Source organism: Anabas testudineus, chromosome 21 (genome assembly GCF_900324465.2).
Source record: "Anabas testudineus chromosome 21, fAnaTes1.2, whole genome shotgun sequence".
Taxonomy (NCBI): Eukaryota; Metazoa; Chordata; class Actinopteri; order Anabantiformes; family Anabantidae; genus Anabas; species Anabas testudineus.
Genome location: NC_046629.1, coordinates 16,388,510 through 16,411,493, shown reverse-complemented (window position 1 = coordinate 16,411,493; position 22,984 = coordinate 16,388,510). Strand labels below are relative to the sequence as shown.

Genomic DNA, 22,984 nt, shown 5'->3' with positions numbered 1-22,984 from the left:
TTTCTTGCCACTGTATATGAAATCCATCTGATGGCTGTACACCTGAGATGGATTATTCTGCTCTGACATCTTGGATCAACTTTGTCCCGGTGCAAACCTGGGTTGATGTGTGCGGGCGAAACCATGACTATGGCATGTATGGAAGGATTTCAGCGAATTCTGAAGAACCATATAAGTCACATTACGTTTTCGGACAAATTCAAACATCTCCTATCTATACAGAATCTATGATCTGTGAACATTCATATGTTAAGACAGTGGAGATTGTGTACTTTCAGGCAATGTATAACATTCACAATCCTAAAATAAATAAATAAAAAGAAATAAATCAGGCTGATCACGCAACAGTGAGTCCACTAGTTGCAAAAAATTGCCAGACTTGTATGGTCATACATCTGAAGGCAACATATCCAGTTGTAGCAAATGACAGTAAAAACAGGTGGAGGATATTGTGTGAGCCTCAAGTTTATATGTCAAAAAGAGTTCTTTCATTGCACTGTTCTTCATCTCTCTCTGAGATACTGAGGTGACTGCATAATAGTGTATTGCTGATTTGGATAAAGACCTTAAATAAATAAAACATTTTTAAATAAGATCCAGATTTACTAGGGCTTTCACATACAAGACTGCACATATATCGATATTAGGTTATGATAATAATTATTGATTCATTATCTATACACTTTTAAACATTCAAGAAATCTCTGTAGCTTGCTTCTCACTTCTTTCTTCAAGTATTAGCGTTCCAGATTCTCTGGAGAGATGCGAAAACTAAAGCAATGCAAATAATTCCTTTTATGATAAATTATCAAAATTCAAAAGAAAATAATATTGAGGATATTTTTCTTTTTAAAAGACAAAATGTTTGGATTGCACACCTGATAGCAGCTACACGAGCAAGAACAAAAAAACAAAGAAACCCAAAGGAAAAAAGAGAAAAGGTTTAGAAGATTCAGTAGATTAGGTTTGCAAATCTACATCTCTAGATATTGTTGCTCCACACACAAAGTACTGCTGCTGCAACAAGGCATTACATTCCCCTAAATGAGGGCCTGGGTAAAGTCTGTAAAGTCTATCAGGCTGTAATAGTCTGATAGAAGAAGGGTAACGGGGGTGTATAGTAGAAAAAAGTCACTACTGGATGTGAGGGAGACCCGGGGCCAGTCTGCTGTGGTAGTCTGTCCCACGACCTCTTGTATGAGGGCTTTAGACTCAGGCACAGGCTGTAGACTGTCTATCCTACGGTCTAGACTTCACTTGCATCTTGTCCATCTATCTGTCCATCCCAGGTTGTGTTAAAGGGCGACCTCATACATGGAAACCCTTCTCCTGTTCGTGCAGTAGCTGAAGACGAAGGGTCTGTACGCTGCTGATGATCCGCCTCTGATGGCCGATCAGCTCCACCCCAATGCGCCTCACGTCTCTAGGCCGAGAGGGAAGACACAAACGTACACAAACACACACACGACACACTTTAACTATAATTATGAAGACCTTTTTTTGTGGAACACATTCATTCCCTGATTGAATGCTCAGATGAAACCCCATAATTCACTATTAATCATGCCCCTTCTGCCTAACAGATGCCAACATCTTTCAGATCCTGCACTCCAGTTGGAAACAATTAAAAATTTCTAGCTGAAATGGAGACTCACACTCCCTCCATCTACCCCCCTCTGAGTGATAAAAGACATTCACAGACTGAAAAGTATACCCCACTATGAGTAAGCTGAACCTCAAGAGTAAAAATTGTGTAGTGACCCTTTAAACCACTAGTGCTGCTACAAAGATAGCTTCTATTTGGTTTCCTGCCATGTAATAATGGTTATGTTTTGGCTCCTCAACTCACTCAATACTCATCCTGGCCACAGAATCCAATGTGTTGTAGCCCGCTGCCATGAAATTGCTCTTGTACTGACTCATCTTGATGGAGTCCAGCCAGTCACTGATGGAGATGAACATCGGGTAGTCCATTTCCTCCCCCGGAGACTCTGGTAAACTGATGCAAAACATTAAAAAGCCCAGTAAATGTCAGATGCCATCTGTATTTTTAAAGCATTTGAGTTGGAAAACTGATGTAACTGGCCCGAAGTTCTAAGACTAAAACAGATTTTGGTGTTACTTTTATGTGTAGGAGTCAATATAAACTTTTTAAACGATGGAAACGTATCATATTATTGCCTATATTACAACCGTCCTAATATCTGTCATTGTTATTGTAACTTACGTTGTGTTCTGAGGTAACAGTCCTAAATCTCTTCCACTAAAGTTAACCTGCAGTTAATCACTGTGAATGCTGTTGAGCATTCACAGTATTGTTATCGTAATCTTTCTTATTATTATTATTCTTCCGTACGTTTTTTGGACTCTAACTACTCCTTCATACTTTGAGCTACAGAAACCGTTCAGGTATCAAAATGTTCAGCTTTTTAAGGAGAAGTGTGCTTCCATTCAGAATTTTTATAACTTTTATACTTTTTAAAATATTTAACTTTTAATAACTATTTTTTATAATGGATTCCTATGGGAGAGTCTCTTCAGCAACTCTTCAACTTCTTCTTCTTTCAGCTTTAACTACTTCAGCATACTTTCAGCTACAGAAATCATTCAGGTATCAAAATGTTCAGCTATTTCTGCTCTTTTAATCTTCCATTCAGTTTTTTAAATATCTTTTATAGTTTTTCTATAATTACAGTTTTTGTGACTTGATGTTTTTGGCTGATTTTGGACTTTATAATGGGAGTGAATGATGGAACGTTGGTGCAGCTAGAGTGGATGACGTCACAGCTTAGAGTGGAGAGGCCGGTTTTTGTGAACCAAAATCTTTCTCAATAAACTGTCAGCACGGCCGCAATTTTCACTCTATCTGAATAATTTCTTCACAGAAACGTAGGTAAACTTGTCCTGATTCTGATAAGATATTTATCTAAGCTCAGAGACAAATCGTTTTTTCTCTGTGAGCCTCAGAGTGACGGGAGTCCCCCTCCGCTCTCCCATTAGCCCCAATGTTAAATTCGGTCTGAGATTCTGTCCAAGAAGCTGAACGGTGCACTTGGATCTCTCGCTCCTGTGACCACAATTTTCAGTCCTCAAACATAAAATTCACACTAGTGGTTCATTAAAGTCTTGGCTCTGACATGGTTCACTTTTTATGACGATATCTATCGTAGTTTGGCTGAAAAAAGCCTGTTTGTAAGGGCTCCAAATCAGTTTTCACGAGTGAAAATCTTGGCAGTTGAAGTTTCCCGCCTCTCCACTACAGTCTCCGTGGCAACGGCTGTGTCGGGTCACGTGATCAGGGCTGTTTATAAATCAGCGTCAGGCTCGTGTGTAGTTAGCATGTTTATGCTAGCGTCTCTTTGCTAACCTGCTTCAGTTTCTTCTACTTTCAGCTCTTTTAACAAAAACTGTAACTATTCTTTTAACTTTTTAACTATTTTAGATAAATTCAGCTATGTTTTATCAACTTTAGCAAATCGTTTTCAGCTTTTTTAAGTTAACATTCAGCTGTTTTATCTTCTTCTTCATATGTTTATCTCTGTTAAAACACTTCCTGTTTCTCTTCAGCTAATTTCAGCAGCGTTTTAAAACGTTTCAGTCTTTATCTAAATTACTGTTTAGATAAATTCAGCTATGTTTTATCAACTTCAGCAAATTTATTTCAGCTTTTTTAACTAAACATTTAACTTTACCTTTAACTGTTTAAACAAATTCAGCTATATTTCATCAACTTTAGCAAATCTATTTAAGCTCTTTTTAACTAAACATTTAACTTTAAATTTAACTGTTTAGATAAATTCAGCTGTGTTTTATTAACTTCAGCAAATCGTTTTCAGCTTTTTTAAGTTAACATTCAGCTGTTTTATCTTCTTCTTCATATGTTTAGCTCTGTTAAAACACTTCCTGTTTCTCTTCAGCTAATTTCAGCAGCGTTTTAAAACGTTTCAGCCTTTATCTAAATTACTGTTTAAATAAATTCAGCTATGTTTTATCAACTTTAGCAAATTTATTTCAGCTTTTTTAACTAAACATTTAACTTTACCTTTAACTGTTTAGATGAATTCAGCTATGTTTTATTACCTTCACCAAAACTATTTCAGCTTTTTTAAGTTAACATTCAGCTGTTTTATCTTCTTCTTCATATGTTTATCTCTGTTAAAACACTTCCTGTTTCTCTTCATCAACTTTCAGCAGTTCTTCATGAATCGATTCAGCGTTTCAGCATTCACAGTGCATTTTCTTCAGGAAATGCTTTATCTAGTTTACAATGTAATGCAAAGTATTGTATGGCATTTTCTGAGCTGTACCTCTGAATGTCCTCTACCAGGGGCAGCAGGCTGCTGGGGTTACGGATCAGCTTATCCAAAAACGAAACAACATCAGTGAATTTGGGCCGATGACTCCTCTCCTTCTGCCAGCAGTGCAGCATTAGTTGGTGCAGGGCCACGGGGCAGCCCATTGGCGCAGGGAGCCGATAGCCCTCTTCGATGGAGAGAATGACCTGGAGTGACAGTGAGATGTGATGAAGGGTGAACTGTAGATTTATTCTGAGTTCAGTTACTGTAGCTTAAAGACTGATTTATTTAGTTGAGAGGTTTCTCAATTTTCTCTACACTGCCATAATACAAACACAATAAACCTAATGAATGACACGGCATTTTCTGGCATTATAAAGATTTTGCATTTGCAAAGAAAGTCCTACGTTCAAATAAACTAAAAGTGCTGTATATCAGTTGTATCATTCTGCGTTGCATAACATTGCAATGACTTTGGGGTAATTTAAGATTTTCACCAAACATCACAATACTTAGTTTTACTATACTATTGTAATAGTAAAACACATTTTCATACATCTTAATGCATCTCAGTATAACTGCTGAAAGGATTCCAATATTAAGAGCTGCTTTCATAGCATCTCTGCAAGACTGTACAGTACACATGCACACAGGCAAACTCTATCTTTAATCGTTTAAATTGATAGAATTGCCCTTTATCTGTTTACATTGAAAGTGAACTATTTCAGTTTCCAACAATATGAAAGCATCAATTCTCTTTTCATCTGAGCTGATAGTCTGTATTAGCTAATCTCAGTCCTATCTATGATTGATATGATTGACAGTAAAGATCCTTGTAGTCTTTGTAGGGCGTGAATCACAGGACTTCAGTCTAGTCAGTGTAAGTATCTGACCGGGCTTGGGCTGGTTTTGCTGCTTGGCTGGCCTCTTGCCTAGGAAAGCGCTCCTAAGCAATTCCCAAACAGCACAAATCCTCCCCAAACTCTGGGACCTTAGTGAATGTGTGTATGTGCCTGTGTGTAGATGTGTTTGAGTCTATGTGTAAGGGGTTGAAGGGATTACAGTCCAGCTTTCACACTCAGCGGAGAGAGGGATGGATCTGCTTCCTCCTTCCAATCCCTGACCACAGCCCAGGGATCAGCGGGTTGCTCAGCCACACTGAATCCACAGCTTTAAACTCCCTGTCTACTGGACTGAAGTCCTCTGAACCGCTGACCTTTACTGCTCTTTTCTGTTCCCTCACTCATCTTTTTCATCTTTTTGGTGCATGTCACCAGCATTTCCGTTCCTACCCTCCTCTCTCAGAGGTAGGGATTTGATGTGAGGAAACAGTCAGGTTAAAGGGCAGTCATTTTTACAGATACTATGGAAAATAAACTCAAGACTTGCTCAGTGGAGCAGGACTTGAAATGAGAAGTCAATATTGAAACTTGCTAGAGTGGAGAGGTTAGAGAACCAGGCTTGGGGGGGCAATCTTTGTGGAAATCACATAAAGAGAGTAGAGAGAAGTAAAAAGATACGAGTTAATTGCGTCTTGTTAGTTTAAACACCAGCAGTGTTTGCATTTCCACAGTACACTCACTGAACACTGCATCAAAAATCCAATTATCTATACAAGATGGATGTATTGTAGCTAAGACAACCAAGACTATACACTGAGGACAAGGAGGTCCCAATTGCACATGTTTAACACAGGTTGGACTGTTTCAAAGGCTTATTGTGTGTGTGTGTGTGTGTGTGTGTGTGTGTGTCTTTTGGGTGCTATGGTTTCCACCTTCAGTTCAAAGACTTGCAGGTCATATTAACTGGCAACTCTAATTTGCCCCTGTGTGAGTGTTAATGGCCTGTAACTACGTGTGAGCCCTGTGATGGATTAACAATTTGTCAGACGTCGCCTCTCACCCACTATGACCTGATGTATGAACTGACTCCAGCTCCCTGTGAGTTTTATATACTCAGAAAAGTTTCACAGAGTTTAGTGAATAACTCATTGGGGTATCCAGACAGAACATGATGCAAATTTTAGACATGCACAACTGCATATAAAGTCAATGGAAGAACGGGAACTGGTTCGAACAGGGCGACGTGAACTGAGGCCATGATGTGAGTTCTTAATGTTCCAGCTTGAGGGGAAAAAAACTGTTTATTTGGTGACTTTTTATCAAAAATGAGAGATGAAAAGGGAAGAAGAAGGAAAGACTGGCAAAGCTAAGTTTCTTGTTAGTTTCGAGATCAGTTGAAAGATTTCAAACAGCCCAGTTGCTGGATTAGAATAAATAATGCGAGGTAAAAAAAATATGATTTAAATAAAAAAAATTTAATTGTTAAATGAAAACATTAAGAGAGTGCATAGGAAATAATGAGGTAATAATGTGGTTATAAAGCGCTGGTAGTGCTTTTTGTTTTTACCCTCACATCAGGTTCAGTTGTTTTGAAGAAGCTTAATGTGGCTCCTTCTCATATGAAATGAACATAACATAAAACACACAGCCATACTCACATCCTGATTGGACATCTCCCAATATGGCCGTTCCCCATATGACATGACTTCCCACATGACAATGCCATAACTCCACGCATCACTAGCCGAGGAGAATTTCCTGTACGAGATGGCCTCAGGCGCCGTCCATCGGATTGGGATCTTACCACCCTGTCTCACACATAAAAAATTCAATACAGACACACACAAACATGTGCAAGGATGATTTAAGTGTCAAGTATTAAAGTATCAGCACTCATCCTGCATCCAAACTATTCCCTCTCCTCTCATCTCCTCTGCTCTCAAACACAGCTGAAACTTTCTGTGCAGCAGAAAGTTAAATTTGGAGCCATAAACACACATTTCCTTCACACAGTAACCTCGGTCCAAACCAGGAAATGAAGGTCACCGTGGGCTCAGACAGATTTACAGAACGGGATCCTTTCAGCACTAAAGATTCAGAGGTTTAACTTTGGCTATATAAAGAAACTCTTTCACTTTCACTAGCTTCGGAAGAAAAGTCCACATTTCATCAGTCCTTTCGAGTGATGCATCCTTGTGCTTAAAGACAGATTGCATCAGTGTGTAAGCACAACATTTGATGTTTGTTATTCATGTGTGATGTGATGTGTTAATGTCTCTAGTGCTTTTCCAACAGCTGAAAAGACTCAATTGGCAGAAATGATTCATTTGTTTTTGAGAATAAAAATGACAGAAATAAAAACAGGCTGCATACGTAGTCCATACTGTACAGTATGAGGATGTTGGATGGCACTGTGGACTGTGAGGATCAACCACACCGATCTAGTCTAGTAAACCCCCAGTGCATCTCAGTCAGTTGAGTTGAAATTGTTTGCTGGGTCTGATGACTATTCCTGTGCCTTTCACAGTTCAGGACCTCCACCTTTACTTCTAATGAGGTTTTCTCCCGTGAGCAGGAACCAGCAAGGAGAAGTCAGTTAACTGGCAGTAAATGTGATTTGACTAGGAATTCTTACAGCCTTTAGACCCAGTTTAAATTCAGCTGGATACTAGAGTCTGACCAGTACTTTGACATGCTCTTATTTCTATAAATTGAAGGTAATTAAATGGACAAAATTAACATTTGTTAGAGCTGATAAGAGGCAAGAAATGTAAGTAATAAAAAGCCAAAGACAGGTGTTTAAGCTTATATGATTGCAGTTATTGACAGTTATACTAGTGCTAGTGAGTCAATCACCTGCAGCCTCTCTTGTCATTATATAAGACACATGATGCTGGAGCACAGACAAGCTGGAGACACATTAAAGGGAGTGTCCACTTTGGAAGAGGAGGAGCCTGACAATGAGTTTCATGAAGAGGATGAGCGTGAAACCCAGCCAGCCCATCAGCAGACAGCACCAGAGCCAGTCTGTGCCCAGCCTGCAGGTGGCCAAGCGATGGATGTCGAAAAATGCTGAAATCAAATGGTTCCCTTGCCTAAAGAATGGGCCACTCAGCACGGCTGCCAATGTGATAAGGATGCCAGCAGGGCCAACACGGATGGCTGTTACACATATGCACGACTTACAGTCTTGGTTTAGACTGCTCTAGTTTGTCTAAGACACAATACAGATGTATCATTTGCAGCAAATACTGTATGCATCTATGAGAATAGTTTTCTTTATCACAAATTACATACATTCTCTTAAAAAATGAATGTAACTCTTGTGACCTAGTAGATAAAATATCAAATTTTACATGTGGTCTTAAAGTTTCTTCTAATTGAGCTGAAGTTAATATCCTTTCAGTGTTTCATATACATTTTTGTATTTTGATTCAACTCTCTGTTAGACCTGTAAATGTAAAAGTAAATGGAAATAAACAGTATAAAAACACCACTCAAGTGTACATGGATTAAGATGTCACTGTTGTGTGAAGGGTTTTAGAGTACAGGTACTACTGGAGAGTAACGTCTTCATATTTAATCAATTGAATATTGGGGTGTCAGGCTTACCGTTGTGGTATAAGCAGCCTCCGGGTCATCCTCCAGGACTCGGGACAGGCCGAAGTCTGACACTTTACACACCAGATTGCTGTTGACCAGGATGTTTCGTGCTGCCAGATCTCGGTGAACGTAGCCCATGTCTGACAGGTACTTCATGCCTGAGGCGATGCCACGCAGCATGCCGACCAACTGGATGACAGTGAAGTGACCATCATGTTGCTGACAGGTAGAGAGAGAGAAAAGGATACAGAGGAAAATAAATGGAAAGAAAAGGAGCCATTGGAAAAACAGAGCAGGCAGAACAGCACAGGCAGGAAGAAAAAGAGTGTAAAGGAGGAGGAGAAAGAAGGGAAACTGAGAAAGAAGAAATAAAAGTTTGTTCAGAATCATGTTGACGGTGTATTGATCGAACAGAAGACTACAGGAAATTTAGCAAATTTAGACAGTTACAAAACAATTTCAATGCTAGTTTCTTTCAAATTTTCTAAAACATGTTGGTGCTCAGCCGGCAGCCGTGTTCAATCTCCTTTAGCCTGGACGAGTGACTGAGGGTCATCTTCATAATGACCCCAAAACCAATTTATGCAAGAGTTGTGCTGTTTTTGCAGAGGGTTTGAATTGTTGGACGTTACACCAGCCTTTTTACATTTGTTTATTTAGCACAAGAATTTCCACCTGAGGTTAGGAACAGACATTATTATGATAATAATCACATACTTTATTGACCCTCTCGGGTTTTCTGACCACTTTAACACTCACTTACTCACCCTCAGAAAAGAGTCCAGCGATCCATTTTCCATATACTCCACCACAATCATCACAGGCCTGCCTGCGAACACACGAACACAACAGCACACAGTTCTTATTCCTGCGAAAAATTCGTTTCTCGAAATTATGGATTTGATTTTGCTGTTAAGGACGCTGAGGACAAGAATGAAAGACAGAGCCTGACAGGACTGGAGCAAGGCTGCAGATGAAGAAATGCAGATAAAGTCATAAAAGTCTGAGTCTTTCCCAATTCCAAATCAGTCGTGAGATCACTTAAACATTTGTGACCATCCAGAAAAACAAAAAGAAAAAAAAAAAAAACACATCATCTAATCTGCCTTTCAAGAGGATCCACTGCTTTTCTCGTTAAAGGGAGCTTAACAAATGATTAGTGCCCTCTGTCTCTGCTGGCTGCGTGTGTGTTCATCTGTGCGCACACAAGCTGCGTAGAGACTAAAGCATTACCAATGCCATCATCTCATCACAGCTCGGTATGTGGAGCTTTGTACTTTTACTTAAGTTTTTTTTTTTTTTTTTTGCCATGTGATGAATGCAGTTTCTGAAGGTAAGTATCAAAGGCTGACATTTTTGGATCAAAGTCGCTCCTCCTCACAGGCAAAATGCCAACGCTTCTAATGTCTTAGCCTCCGTTACAGTTTCCTACTTGAGCAGCCAAACATGCTTGCACAGATCAACTCTCACTGACCAAGGACTGGTAAGCTTGACTGGTGCTAAATAACGTCCTGATAGAGCGGAACATAATGTTTGGAGGCATGTAGGTCACACACTGGTCTCTGGTAAACACTGGCTGATGAAATTGCACAGTAAAAATGTGTGTGCTCAACAAGTCCAAGAGAGGCAAAGCAGAGGAGGGTGTGTTTGTGTTTGTGTAGGTGTTTGTTTAGCACTTCTGTCAGTCTGTGACAGAAAAAAAAGCAGGGAGACAGACAGAGAGAGAGAGAGAGAGAGAGACAGAGACAGAGGCAGAGCTGGGGAAACGCACATCAACAACTGATTGATGAATCAAGTGAAGATGCTCAGTTCATGAAACTTTGAGTTCGAGCCTGCAGAACGGGACGTGCTTCCACGCTCAGTCCATCTATGACATAAAACATTTGTCAGAAAAATGTGCAAGCGCAATCTGCCTTTCCAAATGTTACTGTTTCCCCCTGCAGAGAATCCCCACAGTGCTACAGATTGACTGGTTTGCAGCTGGGAGGCCTGTGTGCCAATGAGGGGTAAAGTGTTCAGAACAGCTGGAAAGAGAAATCAAGTGTTACTGTGGCAAAGTAGCACCACGGCGTCACACCTCCGGAAAGCACTTCTCTCACTCAAATGGAAATGTGAGAAATTACATCCTGGAAAAAAATGTGATGGTGTAATGTAAATCCAAAGATTCTGAATTTGAAGGCACCTGAGTCTGAATGCATTTAGGTACATGCAGTTCATTTTCTGTTTTCCACATTAAAGTATAGATGATTGCCATCATCATCACATATGAACACGTGCAGCGTTGAAGAGATAGAGCTCGTCTCATATAACCTAGAGCCCCTTGGAGACAACTGATGAACAGGTAAACTGTAGCATCCACGTCAACCTCATTTCACTGCACCTTCAAAAAAATCTAAATCATTTCATTGAGACTTTTAAGAAACATGAAACTTCATCATCAACGGTAGAATGTCGCTCCAAACCGACACTTGTATCACAAGACAAAAGAAGGCAGTGGGTAGAAGGATAATTGGATGAGCAGAGCTGTAGTCTGTACTAAACTGTTTCACTTACTTTATACAAAACCTGATGATTTTTTTTTATTCTCATCATCACGTTTTTACCTTCGCTGGCACTCTCTCCCCACACAAATCCATCAGGGATAGACAAGAAATTATTTGATCAAGCTTGGCTTTCCTGAGCTAATTAGCATGGCTGGAAACAATATATATTTATGCAACGCAACACCTGAACAAAAACAAACGCACCTGCTTACCAGGGTCTAATGTGTCACCTGTTATTTCAGTGCAGGTATAGCAGTCAGTCACAGCACAATACTCTCTATAATTAGTCTCTGAAGAACAGCAACAGATGGAAGGAGAGTGAGGGGAAGTCAAACAGATAGGCAGGCGGACAGAGAAAGGATACCCGCGTCTTTCTGTGTATCTGATGCTTCACTGCCAAGCACACGTGGCTTTTGATCGTGTGTGTCATGTAAGCAGGAGGGGGAAATGGTTTGGGTTTATCACCTTCCACTCTTACAACTCTCTCAACACATGGCAGCTAAAACTTGGTGCGATTTTTTCAGGCCCTCATGTATTCAAATGTTATGTGATACTGAGCGCTCAAAAAAAACCAAAGTGGCAAATTAAAATGTTTGAAATATCTTATTTTTATCTCTAGGTCTGCTCAATATCTTTTCCCAGAAGTTTAAATCAGCACCTCATGGGAGACTGTAAGAAATCAAAGCTATTAGACGAACCCCCAGTTATTAGCTTTGATTAAACTACTGTTGTATAAGGTTTAAATATGTATAAATATTTTACTTTATAAGAGAAATTAATTGTTCAAGGGTTTGTGAAACTGCATTCATACGATTGTAGTGATTTAAAAGCTAAAGAGCCATTAAAAAGATGTAAAGCTGTGATAGAATACGTCGATTCCGCAACTGTTAAACTTATCAGTGCAAAATATCAGCAATCAGCAGAGTTAATGTAATAATAACAGCTGCATCTGCCTTTACAAAATTATCAGTTAAATGCCTGGAAGAGGGGGTCAGAGCTGAGGCGTGTCCTCCATCTGCATTCAGGAAGAGGTTGAACGTCTTCAGGGGACACATTTATATTCACAGTGATGTCTCAGTTTATACATCCCCTGTAAAAACAACCATATGTTGCACTGGGTGAGCCCCGTAAAACAGAGCTCGTTAACAAGGGCCGCACTCACACACATCTCCGCACACGCGCTGGTGCGTGTGGAGCGTGATCCCGCGCAACAAAGGAACATTCGGACTCACATAATCACGGACGCACTGTTGGACATACACGTACACTCACACGTAACCTACACCCTGTAGTTAAAAGTCCTTATTGCGTGTTCTTTTGCTTTTAATGGTTGATTTGACAACATGTAATCACAATCACACTGTAGAGTGTGGACTGTACATGTCTGTCTCGGTGACAAATATAATGAGAATTCATAAAAAAAAGCAAAAGACAAACTTTTACTAAACTATTAAACTATTATGAAACATTTTTGTATTTAGCCCTCACTTGAGTGGTGATGATTTGTTGAACCCTGGCTTTAGAGCCACACCTCTACATATTATCATAATATATGCGACACGTAACTTCTCTTACTTTTGGTCACCACGCCCTCCAGCCTGATGATGTTAGGGTGGTCAAACTGGCCCATGATTGAAGCCTCACGCAGAAAGTCCCGCCTCTGACGTTCCACATAGCCTCCCTTTAGTGTCTTTATCGCCACGGCGATCTCCTTCTTTCCCGGTGTTCTCAGGCGCCCGCTGCACACCTCGCCAAACTCACCTGCAGCACACACACACACACACACACACAAACACCCAAAACCCACAGCATCAGCAGGCAGCACAGGATGCCACCTGGGGGCAGTGTTGTAGTTTTCACCTCAGCTCCAGCGTTGTTGCCTCTTCCCTGATTGGTTCAACTTAATAAAATTCTCTCTTTCACCTTCTATAAAAAGCCTTGAATCTATTCTTACACTTTCTTTTGTTCTCCAAAGCTGTTAAAGCTTTAATATTCCTGCAGTCAGTGCAGAGAAAATGATAGTGAGTCGCTGGAAAATGGAAAAAGGCGTACTCTTTGGTGTGTACAATGGAGTAGAGCGAGTTCACAGCAATTACATATATGGAATGAAAATAGATCATCTCTTATGGCACATTTAAAACTGCTGTTATTCTAACAAACCTGAAATGATCTTCTTCCACACAAAGGCAAGTGGCACAATTCACTGAGACATGAATGGATGAGCGTGTGTGTGTGTGTGTGCAGGTCTGTGTGTATGTATACCAGCTCCGATCACCCTCTCGATGCGAATCCTGGATGGATCAATCTCCTTGGTGAACTCATGGACAGCCTGAGTAGGGTCCTCGTATGTGTCGGGGTCCACATAGGTCTTTATCCCTGGGAAAGGAACTGTGGAGGGAGAGATGATGAGCAGGAGCATGAGAGAGGAGTGTTTTCTTATTACCTCCATCAAGATTAAAATGAGTTATAACCTACTGCTACTGCTAAGAAACGGACACATTATTGTTAAATTTAATTCTAGTACCACTATTGCTACAAATACTACCATGCAACCAGGGGTACTGATATTCCATGAAGTAATTTTCCAGTTACCTTGGGGTATGTGGGAGGATTGTATAATTTGAACAACATATTTTGGTTTTGGAGGAACAGCTGTGTGTGAGGCTAATCTCTTAAGCAATAAAGTAGTTGTGATTGAGACAACATCAAAAACAGCTTTTCTGCAAGCAAGAAGAGAAGCTAAAATGAAATCAAGAATACAAATGCAGACCGGCTGAAAATACAATTAGAGAGTATTAGAAAGTCAACTTGAAACACATCAACATAGACTGTGATCAGATCTAAGACTGAAGGGATGCATCAGGCAAAATCACTGATAACTGCTGCTCAAATGTAAAAACAAACAAACAAACAATCCACCCAGTATTGAAATCTCTTCTCCTGGGAGTGTTTGAACCGATCCCAGCTGTCATTAGGGGAGAGCTGTGGTGCATCCTGGACAGGCTGCTATTACAGGGTCAACACGTAGAGACAGAAAACCATTTATGCTCCCATTCACACCTATGGGCAATCACCAATTAACCCTAACCCTGCATGTTCTTGGGTTGCGTGAACATCTCGAGTACCCAGAGGAAACCCACGGAGGTACAGGTTCAAACCTAGAAGCTCGTCAAATGGTTAAGGACATGTAGATACACATTTCTCCAGTACGACTGATTATTAGTCATCCTGTCTGATGCCAGCGTGTCTTTATTACAGCACAAGAGCAAAAGTGTTACCTCATTTTGAGGCTTCATGCAAACAGACACACCAATAGTTTGTCTCTCCTCCGTGTTTTGCTGCTGTTGAACCAGTCTTGTGAGCGCAGTGGGGGGTTTAGCCCCTACTAAAGCAGGCATCCACCTTGCTGAAGTGTCCTTGAGCAAGCCAGTGAATCTTTAACAGCCTGCCGCTGTTCTGGTGCTGACCCTGACCCCACAGTTGAGGGGAGCTAGACAAGAGCTGTGCTCCTCCTTCAGGGGTGGATAAAATATCACAAAACAGAAAACATCAGTTGTCTGATGCATGAACCAGCGCCAGCAAAACCCAGAGGACGCTGTTTGCCTCTCAGAGTTTCTGCTCAACAGCACACTTACTGATGACACCTGAGTCAGGACATAGGAGGGAGGGGGGGTTTGAAGACCAAAATCTTTAAGCATAAACACACACACACACACACACACACACAGTTATGTGTGGTATAATTTCACTGTGCAGCTTGTTTCTATAATTTTTCCTCTTGCAACTTTTTTGCCTCACTCTTTTGCCTTTCTGTGCACTTGTAATAATTTTCACCCCATAAGCTCTCCTTTCATCAATAATCATCAATGTAATATATTTAAATAGAAAGTTTATAAAAAACTAAAAGAGTTCTTGGCAGAGTGGAGATGATGGGGGCTTCAACGCCTGAAGTGAAGGAACTTTTAAAGTCAAACTGGAAGTGAGTGATACTCCTGACAGATAATAATAAATAAAGACGTGGGAAAAAAGATGGACTCTGACATCTCAGCTCCTGAAACCATCATTCAAATCCTGCATTTGCTGTGTCTTCTTTTACTTTTTTTGTAAATAACAAGAGCAAATATACAGTCTATCTGCAATATAATACAGTATGTTTGCATTCTGTGAAAGCTTGTGGCAGAGTCCGTCATTAAAGAAAGTCAAGAATAATATGCACAGAAACACACAGGAAATGCTCAGCGGTACACTGTACGTGTCGAATGCAAAGACAAGAACAGGTGGCTACCCTGTTAGCCGATCATTGTGCAAAGAGATTTTCTCTCTTCTTGACACAGCACAGAACATACCACGTTGTATTTCCTCACCAAATGTTTGGGCGATCTGCCAAAAGTGATGTTCAACACAAACATTATTAAATGTTCCAAACAGATTTACAATTCTATTAAAATTAGACTGAGAGGTCCTCCCCACTCCATCATTTCCATAAATAGGGAAACTGATTAACCATGACTCAATTTGCTTTTGGCAAACTTTTGGCAGTTCGAGATTTGTGACAATGCCAAAAACCAGTGAGAGAGAAAAGCATCTAAATCAACAAAGATGAGAGTGGTAGACTGATCTTATTTACCATGTCCATTCTGATAATTGGTCCTCCTCTTCTCCTCTGAGGTCATCTTGGCCTTAAAGTACCACTGACACCTGGAAAACACACAGTGTGAATGATGAGAGATGACGAGATTATCTTCCTAAAATGTGCAATAATATTAATTTTTAAAATCACACGCTACCTAGCAAGACGGAAACCGTAAATGTGGGGATGGTGTCTGTGACAATATTATGAAAAGGATTTTCCTGTGGTGCATGAAAGCACAGTGTAACACTAGCACAAGAGAAGTTATAAAGACACCCACTTTTTTTTAAATCACTGTTTAAATTAACAATAGGCATGCTACTGAAGTAGGCTGCAATAAAAAAAGGAATTGAGAATTGTGTGTGAAAAGTGGGTTTTATTCATTATTATTTTAGCATCTTACTTGTAAGAAGAGTGTATTACTTCTTCTGTCAAGAACTTACACTTGATACTGGGGGCTCAAGGGGACTCCACACAGGAGATATCTGATTACCCAAGCAACCAGATACATACATATTTTCAGCTGTTGATTCAGCTATCCTGTACATGAGCACTCTGACATTTATAGTTAATGCTAAATTAATTAATAGTTAACAGTAATTAGGACCACCCATCCCGCTATGTTATTCACTAGCTGATCCAAATCTAAGCGGCGTAACACGTTAAATCTGACAGGTCAGGAATATGTGCGTGTGAGGTGAAATACAGGCCCGAAACAAAATGTCACACATTCAGAAACACATAGTTTCAAAATACTGTAATGTTTTCACACAAGGCCAAAAATCTTCCAGCTTTAATTTGCAGCAGCAAACCTAACTGTGCTGCAGCTCCATGAACTGTGCTGAACATGTGAAATGTAACAGCAATTAAAAGGCTCAGATCATGTAGGTGCTATGGGAAGTTTTTTAAGAGGGAAAAAGAGAAAGTTAGGAAATTAGATCGGGACCTGTCAGTGCAGAGGAGACAGAGTAGATAGAGAACAGTGTAGAGTAACTTAATAGTCTGTCATAGTTACAGTCTACAGCAATCGGACATCACAGCAATGAGACAAACCTTTATCATATACCTTTAATGACGAGAAAGAATAAAACAAAATAATACTACACAACTGATTGATGACTGGACCTTATTTGAAGGAAATGCAGCCAGGAACACTTTCGCCTTGAGTTAGATTATCTGCTGTGCTGATGAAGCTTCATTAAACCAAAGTTTATGCACAGACAAACACAAATTCCAAATTCTTGATGAATCCACTCAACTTAAAGGAAGTTAAGGCAGACTGAAATGTTGTTTTTTTTTGACGCACATCTAAAGAAGGGAAATGCATTTGCACGCAGTGATGCAAACACCCCCTGTGTGTGTGTGAGTTTATCTGTGCACTGAGACACCAAGAGACAGCCAACCAGTGATAAAAAGCTGCTGCCAAGAAAGTCTGAAAAGCTGAGAGATTAGATGACAGCATCTGCAAAAGACCACAGAAGATTTTATCCAAATAGTAGCTTGGATGCTACAGTACTGTGAAATCAAAAAATAAGAGCGCACAAAGTACTTGAACAGAATCACAAGCAGAACCAGCATTGCATTTATGGCAAAGCACTGTGCATAGACATGAATTTGGCGCACAGCCCAAAAACATTACAGCGACTATTTTTCTTGATTTACTATTAATAGTATCATAGTGTATCTCAGGAGTTCAAAAAGTCAGTGTCAATGTCAGGAAAGGCTAAATCTACAGCGTCGACTTTTAGCTATAGCACAAGACCTAAATTCAATCACTCTGCTGCACCTCCCTCTCTCTGCTCTGCTATGATTTTCTAAGTCTGCTACAATTCTCCACGCCCTGCACAGCTCTTCAGGTATTAGTCATTATCAAATTACATAAAATCAAAACATTGTAAAACTTACTTCTTAAACATAATATTCATAATCAAGGGGAACAGGCAGAAATCATGTCTTTCTCTACAGTCACATTTGGGTTGATTTCCTGCTACAAAATGAATTTCCATTCATTATCAAGCCATTCTTCTACAAAGAATTCAAATAATCAAACTACATCAAAAAATATAGTCATTAAGGCAGCTGCTAAATTAGAATTTAGACCTGTTTTCAGTGCTGAAATTACATTTTCATGGTTATGCAAGAACATTTTTATGAACATTAAGGCACTCCCTTGTAACTCTTGATTCTTTCAGATTCATCTACAGGTTTTTCACAGTTAGACAAGGACTAATCCTTGGCTACAACTCAGCCTGCTGGTTGTGCATCCTCAAAGGCTCAACCCAACATTTGTGTCTAAAGAAAACAGATAAATCAGTGGCTTAAATCATACATGGCCTGACTGTTAACAAATGAACCTGCAAGACTCAAAAAGTATTTGGTACCTGGTGCTGAAGAGTTGGAAAGAGCAGTGAGATGGAAAATAATGATATGAAAGAAGACAGGTGCTCTGAGATCTTGCACAGGCTGAATTTTAAAACTTATTTTCCAGTACAGGGTTTAATTAATGACCGTGTGCATGAGGGACACTTGCTCCCACTTCTTACCACTGGACCCCCTAATAAATGTTCTCATATTTCATCATTTATTAGATGGAATATAGAATTCATAAAGTCCTGCAGCACTCAAGCACTGTTAAAAATGACAGAATCCAAGGTTGTGACTTCTTTGCTCATGTGCTGTCTACTTTGTTTGCTTTGCTCCATGTAAAGAATGTCCTGGACACCTTAAAAGATGCTGAAGTATTAAACTGACAAGTGAAGGAGACGATAAGCGATATAATTGCAATGCATTTACAAAGGAAGACTTAGTTGTAATGCTGCTGTGTATTTACTCTTGGACTCTTCATGGGACAGAATTTAATTCTAAATGTAGCTGTGTGTGGATGTTTGACTGAAATGTTATAAAAGCCCACCCGGACAGATTGGTGTCCTGACTTTTATGAAAGCAGGAGTTTATTTAAACCCAAGGTTACACATTAAATTGCAAACACATTCACATAATAAAGAGCTTCTGAAAGGAGAGTTGTCCGTAAGAAGAGCCCAGAGGCTTGACAAAAGCCCCCAACACAGCTGTCTCACAGTCACACTTCTGTGGAGAATCCTCATGTCACTGTCACTGCTCAACCCTCCACCATCCCCAAGCCCCCACCCCATGATCCCCATGGAGTTAAAGCTGGTGGAGCTGAGGTCAGAAGTCTTCCACAGGAAACCATAGTACTGACATATTTACCACAAGTCTAGTTTTAAAGGGGAAATATAACAGAAAATTGATAAGATGTTAAATATATGTATTAAAAATATGAATTATAATTCAAATTCATATTCTGTTTCACTTCAGAATTATGTAACCTACAACTGTATATCATCTCTCAAAGGTAAGTTGGAAGGTAGGATAGCCAGTAATATAACAGGAAACCAGAATAAGAAAGTATAAAATGTGCAGTCCCAATGAAAACAGTTACAAGCAGAAGGATAACGAACGGCAAAGCCGGCCTTTCCATGATCAGTACTGGTTCAGGATTCCTGAAGAATCAAATAATCACAGAAGCTTGTTCAGTAAAGGGACAGCACCAAAGCAGAAGAGATAATATAAAAGGGGAAGCCGATGGCCTTGTAGATAAATAGATACCAGTGTTTTTGATGTCTCTCCGATAGGTACAGCCAACCAACTTTGTCATAAAGCATGCAACAATAAAAGTTCTAATCACCTCTGGTCATTAATATAGAATAGAATAGTCAGGAATTGTTAACATCATACAAAGTGCAGATATAGAAAGATCGGGTATTCTGGTTGCCTAACATGCTAATAGCTTAACTGGTGACTCTAAATTGACCTGTACAATACTGTATATGTGTTTGGTTGTCTGTGTCAATATGCAATATGTAACCTGTCCAGGGGGTAACCTGCTCATTGCGAGCCATAACAGGACTAGCGATTAAAATCATGGATGGATGGGTAGACTTGACAGGTAAGTTGTTCCAAACATCTTGGACGTCTCTGTGTCTTATGTGTCATCTTATTGGTTTCACAATGGAATAAAGAAAGACATAAATCTTTCACTTCCACCATATGAAGCGGCACCAGATCTTCCTAGAGCTCTTTACTTCTAAGCTTCTCCTTGGCTTAGATATTTTGCTTGCTTTGTACCTCACTTGTAAGTCCCTTTGGAAAAAAGCGTTGAGGTTGAGGCCTCTGTGGGACCCACACCATGTGTTGATGGACTCCTTGTCCTTCTCTCAGAAGATAATTCTGTATGACTCTGGCCATCTGTTTGGGATCATTGTCATGCTACAGAATGCATTTGGGACCGATCAGACGCCTCCCTGATGGTGTTATATGGTCCATAGGAATCTAAACATCTAAAGTGCCTTAAATAAAACTGCAGCGTTGAGTGAACTGAAAGGCTCGTTACCACGAATGACGTCTTTCACAATTTAACAACCATTTGAGCGTTTGCTCATAGTGTATAAAACGAGTAATTAACATTTTCGGCTTTTTCTCTTCATGTTCATTGTTCATTGTCAGAGTTGGATCAGATAAATTGGTTAAATGACGGGATAATACCGGCTTCATTGTATAGGAGTGACAATGCCAACACTTTAGTGGTAGAGAAAGTGTATGTGCAAACGCTTGCATGCGTGAACGTGCATGAGTGTGTGAGATCATAAGCGAGCCTCCTTCTCCTTGAAGATTTAACGTAATCTGGGCTGCCAGATTAAAGCAGGTGTCAGAGGGCTACCAAGCTGCAAGTTGCCAGGCTGTGCTCTGGTTAAGCCAAGTCTGTGGGATCCTGGACATCGATAGAGAAGATAACATGGCTGGTAACACTAGCAGAGAAGAGAAAAGGGGGATTTGGCAAGCTGCTCTTGACCTCTGCTGATGGGGTCAAGCTGTTCATTAAAGAAATGGTGGCATGTGCCTTTATCAGTCTTCTCCAGTCCTGTCCTCTGATCCCCTTTATCCGCCTATCCTTCTGTCTCCGTGGCTTTCATGTTGAAAAGAGGCCGCACACACAGACACAGACAAAGACAGTTATTACAGACAAAGACCTTGACTCCTTACACCGCTCTCTGGGCTGGTGAGCATTGTTTCAATATTCACACACATATGCACACACACACACACACACCCACAGACACACACACACCTCGGTAAACCAACCTTGCCCACAGCCCTAATCAAAACATCGGTGTAATTCAAACCACTCCTCTCATGCCCTAACATCCTTCACAGTCACCTCACTGTGACACATCTCCCTGCTGCAGAGGCTGCAGAGGGCACAGAAGAAAGGAGGGATTAAAGGAAATAATAAATAAAAGAGTTACAGAGATCGACAGACACAAATGATAAAGAGCACACATACAGTGAGTAGGCCACGTGTGTGAAATCGTGACAGCTTTGCATTCGTCGAAATTTTTGCACCAGCAGATGCAAACATAGATGTAAATTTCAGAGGTTTTTAGAGCTGCCAGGTGTAAAAACTCCTCATCCAGCAGGTCCTCTTATATCATCACTTGTTGTACAACCTTCCATCGACGAGAGCCGCGTGTCTGAAAGCTCTCATCTTTCTCAGGCAGCTCAAGTACATTTGGAATTTTTATTTTTTTTAAACCAAAAGAGAGGAAAAAGTCCCTCCTACACAGGGCAGAGGGACCGCAGATATGACAGATTGAGAGAAAGTCAAAAAACACTCCAACTGCTGCTGCCACTGCTTTTAGCTGGATTCAGGTAAAAGGGTCCTTCTTGTGCTAGAATGCAAAAAGCCTAAAGGGCTCGCTTTAGCTCTTCCACCTATGTGTGTGAATTTATAATACATAAAGTAGGAACATGGACCCTCCTACACATGCTAAGATAACATCATAAAATTAAAAAATACTTTGTAAATCCCTGATCTATCTACTGCTTACAGCTTTTTTTTGCAGAAGTCCTTTGACATTAGAATCATACAAACACTTGATCTGATCCACAACCGACCTCATTTCTGTATAGGTCATGACTCAATCTTGGAAATTCTCTGGAAACCTGCACAGCGTATTTCTGAATTGAAAATGCAAAAGTTTTAAGTTGCTGTTCCACTAATGGTTTTCACCCTTCAAAACCAAAGCCAAATCACACAAAACAAACAAACAAACAAACAAATGGGGAAAAATTGTGCTGTGTTCATTAAATGTATGCAATGAGCAACTTGGATTGTATCATTCTAATTCTGCAGTGAAAGCTCAATAGGTACAGATTCAATCACATGTTCATACATAAAAGCGCTGTATGTAACAATATTAACACCTCTGTTGCAAATGTGATGTTCTCATTCTCACTCAAACACAGGATGAACTGATATTCAGAGACAGATTCCTACCATATTTCCTCTTCGCCTGTGCAGAAGCTAATCTTGTGGGAACAGTATCTCTCCAAATTCAATAACTTAACTAACTTGTTTGTGAAACTGTTTATATTCTGGAAGAGAGTGATTAGATAAGAGCATATGATGCAGCACAGCTAATGAGCTAGAAGACTTTCTATTTTAGACAAACCCTCAAAAAGGTCAGCACTGTCAACAAAGTTTGCTAACAGCACACATATTCAGCAAAGTTGAACTGGATTTTCTGCATAGTAGTAAAAGCACATAAATGATACCAATAAATATAAACTCATTTCTTTTAAATAAACCAGTTTAGGGACCTGGCACTGTGCATCGTGCCACGGATTACTGGGACCCAAATGTATTTTCTTGCTATGACAAATTATAATGTACACTATGGCATAAAAAAAAGCCTATTTATTTCTTAGTTTCTTTATTCTGTCCATTTCCTGTCGTGTGCAGTTTCATTCCAGTGCAACGGCTCCTCCCAGCCTGTTAAATCTTCATACTAAGTGCTGTTCTGTCAATGTTCACATGCTGACTAGTGATTGATCACTTTACTTAAACATGGTGTACAACCTTGGCAGAAGTCTAATTGGCACGAAGAAGTCAAAAGACCTGTGCATATGTTGAGTCTTTAAGCAGCACTGTGTTTAAGCTGCATTACAGTCAGCTGTGTGCAGCGTCTCGTCTGTTATTGACTGGATTTATTT

General features: G+C 40.0%; 1 protein-coding gene across 1 annotated transcript in view; it reads right to left on the bottom strand.

Annotated features, from left to right (window-relative positions):
• Nucleotides 1–956: 956 nt before the first annotated feature.
• The window catches only part of LOC113173097 (ephrin type-A receptor 6-like), a 132,224-nt gene continuing 110,196 nt past the window's right edge, over nucleotides 957–22,984 (bottom strand). Inside the window, exons 9-17 of the mRNA XM_026376393.1 lie at nucleotides 15,911–15,981; nucleotides 13,546–13,671; nucleotides 12,859–13,044; nucleotides 9,508–9,569; nucleotides 8,750–8,959; nucleotides 6,796–6,945; nucleotides 4,308–4,501; nucleotides 1,850–1,999; nucleotides 957–1,423 (exon numbers count right to left, since the gene is read on the bottom strand). Coding sequence (XP_026232178.1) covers nucleotides 1,309–1,423; nucleotides 1,850–1,999; nucleotides 4,308–4,501; nucleotides 6,796–6,945; nucleotides 8,750–8,959; nucleotides 9,508–9,569; nucleotides 12,859–13,044; nucleotides 13,546–13,671; nucleotides 15,911–15,981 — 1,264 coding nt within the window. The 3' untranslated portion in view covers nucleotides 957–1,308. The remainder of the gene's footprint in view (nucleotides 1,424–1,849; nucleotides 2,000–4,307; nucleotides 4,502–6,795; nucleotides 6,946–8,749; nucleotides 8,960–9,507; nucleotides 9,570–12,858; nucleotides 13,045–13,545; nucleotides 13,672–15,910; nucleotides 15,982–22,984) is intronic.